General features: G+C 37.1%; 1 protein-coding gene across 2 annotated transcripts in view; it reads right to left on the reverse strand.

Annotated features, from left to right (window-relative positions):
* Nucleotides 1–6,582, reverse strand: part of LOC107559708 (casein kinase II subunit alpha-like) — an 8,767-nt gene extending 2,185 nt beyond the window's left edge. Inside the window, exons 1-11 of one of the 2 annotated variants that reach the window (XM_016243616.1) lie at nt 6,250–6,582; nt 4,185–4,286; nt 4,021–4,071; nt 3,857–3,916; nt 3,070–3,153; nt 2,616–2,726; nt 2,317–2,418; nt 1,677–1,777; nt 1,435–1,583; nt 222–311; nt 7–140 (exon numbers count right to left, since the gene is read on the reverse strand). In XM_016243616.1, the coding sequence (XP_016099102.1) occupies nt 22–140; nt 222–311; nt 1,435–1,583; nt 1,677–1,777; nt 2,317–2,418; nt 2,616–2,726; nt 3,070–3,153; nt 3,857–3,916; nt 4,021–4,071; nt 4,185–4,286; nt 6,250–6,429 (1,149 nt within the window). In that variant the 5' untranslated portion in view covers nt 6,430–6,582 and the 3' untranslated portion in view covers nt 7–21. Of the gene's footprint in view, nt 1–6; nt 141–221; nt 312–1,434; nt 1,584–1,676; nt 1,778–2,316; nt 2,419–2,615; nt 2,727–3,069; nt 3,154–3,856; nt 3,917–4,020; nt 4,072–4,184; nt 4,287–6,249 lie in introns of those variants that run through there. The other variant, XM_016243614.1, reaches the window with a different exon arrangement.
* Nucleotides 6,583–10,079: the final 3,497 nt, after the last annotated feature.

Raw genomic sequence — 10,079 nt, forward strand, 5'->3', positions numbered from 1 at the left:
AGAGAGCATGAGTGAGTCTGTTCAGGGCTGGGCACCAGTGGCTGCAGTAACCTGTGTGGCTAGAGCACTGGGAGAGGAGATGACAGGAGAACCTGCGATGTTGGCCATCGGCTGGGACGAGGACATGGATGTGACGCCTCCTACAGGCAAACAGACACAATGGTTTGTCAGTATTTGTGAAATCTCCTAATGTAAGTTCACTCAGAAAGCACACGACTGACCTGTGATCATACTGGACGTGCTGACTGGAGTGGAGCCAGTGGACAGTCCTGAGGTGGAGCCCATCCTCGCCTGGTCCTTCACAATGGGATCTGATACATGACGAGACATGAACACAGTCATGAAACTCATGTTGAACATTGAGGCATAATCAGTACAGCACATTAAACTTCTATTTCAAAAGTGCAAAAAAAAAAAAAATTAAGAAAATCCAGCTTCCACATGACCACCACTTTAGTTCCGACTGAAAGATGGTGCACACCAAGGGCCCTATGATTTCTGCGATATAGAAAATGCGGATAGAATCACAAAATCCAGTCATGAGAACGGAACTCCCAGTACAACAGAGAATGTCACAGAATTTAACAAATTTTGGATGAATTAAAAAAAAAAAATTTTTTAAGAGCATTTCACCGTTTAATTTGATAAAAACTACCATCATATCATATAAACACAGAAACTGAGTCTCAACAGCAACCTCTCAAAATAAAATTTCGGTTTACCTTGAAGAAATTGTGACAAAAAGATAGTACTACTGTACAGTAGAATGTACATCTCAAAGTAATATATATATATATATTTTTCATAATAACAAACTTGTCAAAACACGGAGGAATATCACAACTTTCTTCCTTTTTGTTGTGCAGCACTTTGTTTGCAAAATAAAAAGAACAAATTTTTTAGAACTATTAAATTGTTAATGATTTATTCTTTCACTTAAATTCCAATGTTTTTTTTATTAAATCATATATTACATAAAAATTGTAATTAAAGTTTAAAGTTAAATTATCAAATTTAAGTTTCATGGATTCACCTGATTAGACATTAAACATTAACACACAGAATTTGGTGAATATCAAACTGAATTTGGGAACAAATAAAGGCCCTAAAACTATTTCATCAACTGTTGTTAAATTGTACAAGTTTTAGGATTTCAATTAATTAGCCATGGTTTAAAAAAAACAAACAAACAGAATCCTGAAAAATTACAACAGGAAAAAAAAAATAAGGAATTTGTAAAATATACAAATATTTCATAGGCCTCTACACACCTTTTCATCCTTGCTGAACACCTTTACACTAATTTCATCACAAACAATAGGGTGCGTTTTACAAGAAAGCACACACACTGTTCTATAAAATAAACACATTATGGTTCGAACCGCAGTGATGTTCAAGTTTATATGAATAAAATGCCAGAGAGCAGACACTCACAGAAATAAGGGTGCTCCATGGCCTCACGCGCGGTGAGACGAGCTTGGTGGTCATAGCGCAACAGTTTGTCCAGGAAGTCCAGAGCTTCGGTACTGACCAGGTGCTGGTTCTCACTGTGGACAAACCGTTCCCACCTTTTCCGGGAATGTCTGGAGAAAGAGAAGACGAATGAAAGAGATACAAATCTAAATTGTAGTTAAATAGTATTACATGCATAAAAACAATCCCATATCTCAACGTACCTTCCCAAAATGTCATTGAACCGTGGGTCGAGCTCAATGTTGTATTTGTCGATGTAGTCGTAGAGGTCCTCTGTGCCCAGAACTTTGGCAATCCGTACAAGCTGGAAAGAGAGACAGAACTGGTTAAAAACAGCAGAGGGCAGCAGTCACCACTCGACAGATCAAACCAGCTGAACAGAGCGCTGCAGTCATGACCCAGAAATTAGCATCATCCTGTTTCCCTCCACAAAAGCCCAATAGGATCTTTCCATGGGCTTTTGGATTGCTACAGAAAATAAGCTCCATGTCCAAATTGCAAATTAAGTACTGAACTTTTTATAAATTTATTTTTTATGAATTTATGAAGACAGGCATTAGGACATTGGAACAAACTACAACAAGCAATCAGCAAGCCATTATCAACCTTCCTTTTTATCAGTACAAGGGATTGTGGGAAATATTAGCACTTAAAACTAAAACTAAAAAATAACACCATCAAAGCACATTCTCTTACATGCTACGATTGGAGACCAATAAATTCTGATCTTACATTTTATAAGATGAATAGTATGCGAATTGTGATTCAGCCACAAAATTGGTCACTATAAAACAGCATGGCAACAATGAATATTTGAAAAGGCCTAAAAGCAGCACGTCTCACCTGATCATAGTTGTCATGTCCATGGAAAAAAGGCTCTTTCCGAAAGATCATACTCGCCAACATGCAGCCTAAGCTCCACATGTCTAAACTGTAGTCATACATCTGTGGGACAAAAGCAACATGAGCTTCAAAAGAGCCGCAAACTTGCCAAACAACTAAATGTTGCACTGCTTCTGTATGTGCATGTTTATTCAACAGATGCTTCAACAGATGCTTGAACAGATGCTTTTGATGCTCAAGCAACAAACCAAGCAAAAACTGTTCGTATCCCTGCATCTAGTTTCTCGTGTCATTCTCACCTGATAGTCCACCAGCAGTTCAGGTCCTTTGAAATATCGAGACGCCACCCTGACGTTGTACTCCTGACTAGGGTGATAAAACTCTGCTAAGCCCCAGTCTATCAGACGCAGCTAAAACACAAAACGCACACGAACAGACAAGATTCAAATGTGAATTCAGTCAAAGGAGGATTAATTAATAATTCATGATTATGATTTGTGTGATTTGCTCAACATCTCACATCAGCGTCAGTGTTGACGCAGAGAGCATGCAATTTGTAGACTTTTAAATTCGATCTTGCGCAAATGTGCTTGACGTCACAGCATCAAACAATCCTTTTCTTTAACTACAGCAAACTTTGATTCTTGATTGGTGCATGTAAGCGAGCTCATCAATATTCATCATTACTCATCAGACTTGCAGAGTGAGATGGCGTAACACAATTGCTGACATGAGTAAATGAATGGGCAGTACCTTTCTGTGTTCATGGTCGATCATTACGTTGTGTGGCTTCACATCTCTGTGCATAATTCCCATACTGTGGCAGTAATCCAAAGCCTGAGAAAGACAGAGAGACACACTTAGAACTAGACATTACAAATACCTGAGATTCCACATCTTCTGACCAATAAATCATTTATAAATAAAAAAGTAGCGGATGAAATATTCCAATATTAAAACTATTTAGAATATTTTCTAGCATAAGAAAAAATTTTATTCTACAGAATTCAATGCAATTTAAAAATATAAAATATACATTAAAGATAATTATTAAATTTAAGAATGGATATAAAATATTTGAGATTATTAATAGAATCTTTGAATATTATCTTGTAAAATTACCCAAAAAGAAAATGGTGTATATATAAGTTGACTAACAACTTAACAACATTGACTAACAAATCGGAATATCAGCACATTTACTAATACTCACAACAATGTCCCCCATGTTTTTTTCTCAAACAAAAAATACATTTTCTTAATTTACTCCCACAACTGACTAACAGCAAGTGTACATGAACAACATAACCGTTGAGTAGCACTTATAGGTGAAGTGTGTAACATCTGAGCAACTAGTAGCACCAAACAAAAACACGGAAAGTGGCCCAATTGTGTGCCACTACATATTGAGATTCCCTGTTGTTGGCTGACGAGGGGAGAGTTTGAAACACATTTGAAAAATACAGGTAAAAATGGTATAAACAAAAAAAATGTAGGAACAGACTTGTGATACTTTAAGATGATATCAGAAGGAACGTACCTTTAGGATCTCATACATGTAGAACCGAATGTCGTAGTCTGATAGCGTTTGATACAATTGCTGCATGACAGAAGAGAATGCTTGAGTTTGACTGAACAGATTTTTTTGTGTTACATTTAGTTGAGGTGGCAGAATTGATTTGGCAGGTATGAGAAGTGATTTACCTTGAAGTCTGTGTTGTTCACATGTTCAAAAACCAGAGCTGGGGTTCGAGACTTCAGGGAGAAACGCAAGAGACTTCAGTTAGAGACACATTTGAAACATACTCTATACAAGTACGTGCATGTAATTTCACATGCCAACATCATGTTCAAGAAAGCCAACTGACCACTGGATCCTTGACAATGTCTAGAAGTGCGATGATGTTGGGGCCGCCTCTCAGATTTTCCAAAATTTTAATTTCCCGCTTGATTTTCTTCTTCTTTACTGGCTACATATGGATAAAAAGACAAAAACACAACACAAGACAACATAACAGCATTTGCAACTTTAGCTTGTATTTTTTTTTTATAAAAAATATTTTCTTATTAACTTTATTTTCAAATTTAACTTAATTTTAAAATATATGTAGATTATAAATGTAAGAAATCTATTAAATTTAAGATTGAATATTAAAATAAGACAATATTAAGAGAATATTCGAAATGACATTTTATACATAAATACATGCATACAGTGTTTCCGCTACATTCATCCTGCCATGAAAATAATCCCCGCCACAGCTTCTCAGTCACATCATTCACAATCGGGTAATAATTTACAGCAGAGTCACAGCCACACACTGGAAAATATTTGGGCTGCACTGACGCGTTGACCAAATCGATTATGTCAATTACAAAAATAAGTCTTGCATTCTCAACAAACCCTAGCCTGCGCTGAATAAAAGAACTACAACGCATCATATAATGGCATATAAATTATATGCCAGGCTGAAACTAACTGTCTATACTCACGGTTGCAAAGCATTTGAAGCCATTGTTGGTTCTTTAAAATATATGATGGATAAACAAACGTGCCGTTTTCTGTGCGCACAGCCACACACACTTGAATTGCTAGTAGATTCCTCTTTCACATCCCCTTGTGTTTGAACAGACACATAACATAAAATTATGTAAAAAATACCCATCTCGACAATTATTCTGGTAAACACAGTCTTAACTGAACGAAAACAGCTGAGAAAGAAATTATGTGTGTACCATTATACTGGATCGGGTCTTAAAGAGACAGCAGCCTATAAATACCTGCAGCTGTCTGTATCATTAATACTAATCAAACAACAAAACCGCTTTGACAAAGATTAATCTATATTTTATTTATACAGTTAACACGATGCAGTGTTATTTTACACTTAATTATTATATTTCTGTACCCGAATACTACTAGACCTTATTTTATTTGTAACTTTGTTATACTGTATTTATCTATGCTTGTAATTAACAAAAATGAAAAATAAATCAAATGTTCTCAGTCAGGCTGCAAGCTCTGCCATTGAGGTGGATATACTGGCTCTCTTTCTGTGGCAGTTTAAATCTTTGACAGAGATGGTTGGTGGTTTTAATTTTTCAATTCCTCAGAAAGTGGCCTGTGTGTGCACGCCTCAGTGGGGAAGTTGAAAAAGTTGGAAAAAGCTGGAAAAGTCTAGAAGAAACACTGTACACATACATACATAAATACAACATTTTGGGGCGGTCATGAAAAGTGGGTTATGGAATTTTAAGTTTATTTTTCACAACCACTGGTTACATCAGCAAAAAAATTGTTTCGATAATGGGTTTGAAAAAGAACAGCTGTGAGAAATGACAAGCCAGATTCGAACTTGTACCGCCACAAGCACAACTACTTCATCGCTCCATTCAGAGATATTAAGAATGTAAATAAGCTCAATTTTGATTTCACGTTGTCTTGCAGTACAGATGAATTTGACGCAATGACATCCAATCTGACTGCGTCTAGACTCAATCTGTGCGGCTTCATCCTTCGTGTCTCCAGGCAGGGGAAGTTCATTACACACGACTGGCTACATTACAGGACAACGCCGCTAATCTTCAAAACTATTTATCACTTAGCTTGAAAAGAAGCTCTCAGCTAGTCGGGTGTTATCGCTAGAATCTAGAGCTTTCTCTGGTTAACAGGCGGAGGGGGTGAGGAAAGAATTCGCCAGGCGCCCATTCATCTGAACACCGGCCAGCAGCTTCTGGTTTCGATACCATCCGCCGCCTACCATAACGTAAACAGGCTTATCGGCAGACGTTCTCGTCAACTACTTGAAAAATGAGAAGCTGGAGAGGATTGTGAAGTCCAAGAGTCTTCACCGTTCCACTGAACCCAATCTGACTTGACCACGGGCTGGTCAGAACACCGTTAAAGCTGTCTGGAACAACAACGTTCCTCACCTTGAGTATTTTGACGACTACTTTCTCATTGTTTGTGATGTTGATGGCTTCAAACACCTCGCTGTATTTTCCTCGGCCAAGTTTCCGCACCAGCTGGTAGTCATCTTGATTCCTGTTGACAAGTCCGACAGCTGTTATTACAAGTGCAAATGAAACGCCAGTCCAGACAAATAAAGACATCAGCACTGTAGCCCTGCAGAGAAGTATTTCACACTATGCTCTGTGATGCCTGCAAATAATTCTGAGACTCTGAATGAAAACTAATAAGATGAAGATGCCTAATATTTCATCATTAAACACGTAAAGCTTTCAAACTTAATGAATCAAATGTCATTAGTTTGCTATTACTGTGGTTTTACTGAACAATAAGGCCCTCACGACCCCTGTGATCGGTTCAATTCAGTTGCATTGAATTAAGATTGAAACTGGCCTAAACAATCGAGAATAGGCAATTCTGGGGTTTAGTTTAAGAAGCTCTAAGAAACGATGGTGTCAGAGATATATTATTTAGATGACCTACTACTGAACATGATTTGAATGTGTGTAAATTAATAAATAAAATTACTGATACAAGGCTCTGGACAATATTGTAAGGTATTGAGATATATATTGTTATATAATTGTACTGGCACAATCATACCCCTTTTTGATTCTGCAATTTGTGAACCTGTTACACTGAATTATTCAACAGACTAAAAAGAACAATTCACTTACAAATCAGACATTAATATGGCTTGTGAGCAAACATTAAAAAAAGACATGAGCCCAACTAGAAAGACGCACACTTATGTTGAAAAGGTCGGTAAGATTGGTAAGATTTTCTCAAATGTTTTTCAAAGAAGTCTCTAATGCTTATCAAGGCTGCATTTATTTGATCGCAAATACAGTAAAAACAGTAATATTGTGAAATATTATTACGATTTAAAATAAGTGTTTTCTATTTTAAGAATGATTTTTGTTGGCGAAATAGAGCAAAAACAAGCAATATGGTGTCTAAAACGTAAGTCTCTTAATTAACTTATTGTTTATTGAATTCAATGTGTAATCATGGTAATTTTTGGACAAAAACGGCACTCTTCCTGTGAAATTGAATAACTATATGAAGTGGTATAAATATATAAATTTTCTGCCATCATGTCTTGCATTTGTGATCATTCTAAATGCATTTTAATAGACTGAATCATGCAGTGAAAGAAAACACTAAATGCGCACACGCACTAGTCTAGACCTCACGTAATGTATGCGTGCGCTCTGTATGGATGTTTTGAATGGTTTTTGCAAAATACTCGATAATGTCAAATCGCACATCGTTAAAACAACAATTACGATATTATCACAGATGATATATATATCGCACACCCCTACAACATAATCTCTCTTAAAATACAGTATAGGGTTATGATAATCAAAACAGTGTTGAGCTAGATCAAGTTTTGATCTCTGTAAACCAAACTATCACTTTAATAAAAAAAAAATATTTCCCACTAATAAAAAGATTTTATCATTAGCTAGCTCCACACTGGAGAGATGCTTTAGAACAGAAAATCAGGTTGTAATTCTAACTGAAAGAACACAGCTCATGCAAACATCCACATGGCTGTAATCAGATGCTTTCTTAACTGCTGCTTTCTCACTGCTGTCAGTTTTTGTTGTGTTTATTTTAGGGATGCACCGATCCCATATTCATATCGGGTATCGGCTCCGATAGTGCCATTTTTCTCGGATCGGGTATCGATCAGAGAGAGCCGATCCAAATCCGAGATTTTTATTTTTTTCTCCGATTGTGCAAATTATTCTGTTACTTCTGAAGCCATACGATAGCTTAATGTGAGCTACATGTGAATATTTTAATATTTTAATATTTTAATCCTTACATTAAAGTTCACACAAACTCTTTTCTCCGCTGTGGCTGTCAGTCATTCGTTCAGCCTTTAAACCCTGGTCGCGTTCGGTTACAGCAGTCAGCTCGGTAAAGCTCTCTCCAAGATCATTCTGTGTTCCCATTATCCCGCCAGTGTGTGAGTTGGAGGCTGAGTATATGATTAGCACAGATATATTTTCACTCACAGAACACTCTGACTGAGCGCTTCAGAGTTTCACTCTCCGTCAAGCGATCTGTGATATTTTTCAGTTCATCTGAATGGCGCACCGGTGTTTGTGTATTTGTCGTAATGTGTTTCTAGTGTGAAGGCGCACGACTCGCTGTCACTTTCTCTCACACGCGCAAAGAGCGAGAGCCAGCGAGAGTCTTACATAACATGCAGAATTGATGCGCTACATGTCATGAATCCAGTAGCTCATTAATCCTTAGTGCGTTTTTATATTGTTCTTATTAGTAGAATTTGTATAATAATAATAATACTAATAATAATAACTTATCAGTATTATTGTTCGTTTTTTTACAGGAACACTGAATGACCAAAAAAAGCACCAGCACCAGTCCTAAGTTCATGGTTACCAAGTTTTAATTCTAATTACTAAACTTCTATTATTAAATAATACTTGATTATCATATTATAATGCTTGACTGCTTGACTGACTGATATTAAGAGTGTACTTTCAGATATTTAAAAAGCTGTACTATTTTACAAACATTATATGTTTGTATAATGTAGGGCTGTAGTACTCGAGTCCGGTCCGGTCCCGAACTCGAGACATTTTTCTATCGTCTCAGACTCGTTGGTGTTTGCGCTCGGACTTGTCTCGGACTTGGTCATTGGACTCGCCAAATGTTCTCGTTGGTTTTCTCCTTCAAAACAAAACCACATTTGCATGTCATGCCTGAAAATGCGTGGAAAACGCTAGGTGCGCCGCTTTCTCCTTCTTTCCAAAGCACTCTGTAGCCTGCGCTCCCGTGGCGTCTGCCGTTGCTAAGCAACTATGACCTGCGCTCTCCATGAAGACGTGGAAGTTTCAGCAAAGGATAAATGGATTTGCAGCACTAAAAATCACTTGCAGTAGCTCTGCTACTAAATTTATTTTAAAAAATGGCTATCCTTGTACAGCTATGATCAGCTGTTTCTTCGGCTTGGCTTAGCTTTCAATTTTGTTACGGGAAAGGATGAAGATTTTATAATAATACAAATAGCAATGTGTAACATTTTACCATATTTAGTGCAACACTTTTATTTGTTCCACACAAAATATTGTTTTTTCACTAAATGTTTGGATTTCAAAAATTGTGCACTGATTTTTCTAGAATAACTTTTGCTGCCGAATTATCCACTAACCTAGTTTATAATTTTTTGTCATAGATTATAAATATACATAGGCCTATATTTTTTCATATTTGTTTATTTTATTTTTCTTTATAACGAAGTAGTCTGTATCTAGTAGACTGTGAAAGAATCATTATCAGTTCCACACACAGAGATATATAAATTCAACATTTATTTAAATGAGGGGAAAAAAAACTTCACTGGTATCGGATCGGAATCGGCCAATACCGAACCCTAGGTATCAGAATCGGAGGCGAAAAAGGCGGATCGGAGCATCCCTAGTTTATTTCGTTACCGAGAGGAAAGTGCGCAGCATATATTTACATATTCATTCAAATGCAGCTCAGCAGCTTCAAGTTCGGCTGCGTTTGCGCTGTCTTCTCTTGAATTGCATCCGGGAGGACTGAATTACAGTCTTGCGCTACAGCGCCACACTGGTCAAACCACATTACTGCTGACTCTTACATTAGGTCAGGGGTGCCCAAATTCAGTCCTGGAGGGCCGGTGTCCTGCAGAGTTTAGCTCCAACCCCAATCAGACACACCCGAACCAACTAATCAAGCTCTTACTAGACATACTAGACACTTTGTGGCAGATGTGTTGAGGCAAGTT

The sequence above is a fragment of the Sinocyclocheilus grahami genome, unplaced genomic scaffold (genome assembly GCF_001515645.1).
Source record: "Sinocyclocheilus grahami isolate Dianchi unplaced genomic scaffold, SAMN03320097.WGS_v1.1 scaffold695.1, whole genome shotgun sequence".
In the NCBI taxonomy this organism is placed as follows: Eukaryota; Metazoa; Chordata; class Actinopteri; order Cypriniformes; family Cyprinidae; genus Sinocyclocheilus; species Sinocyclocheilus grahami.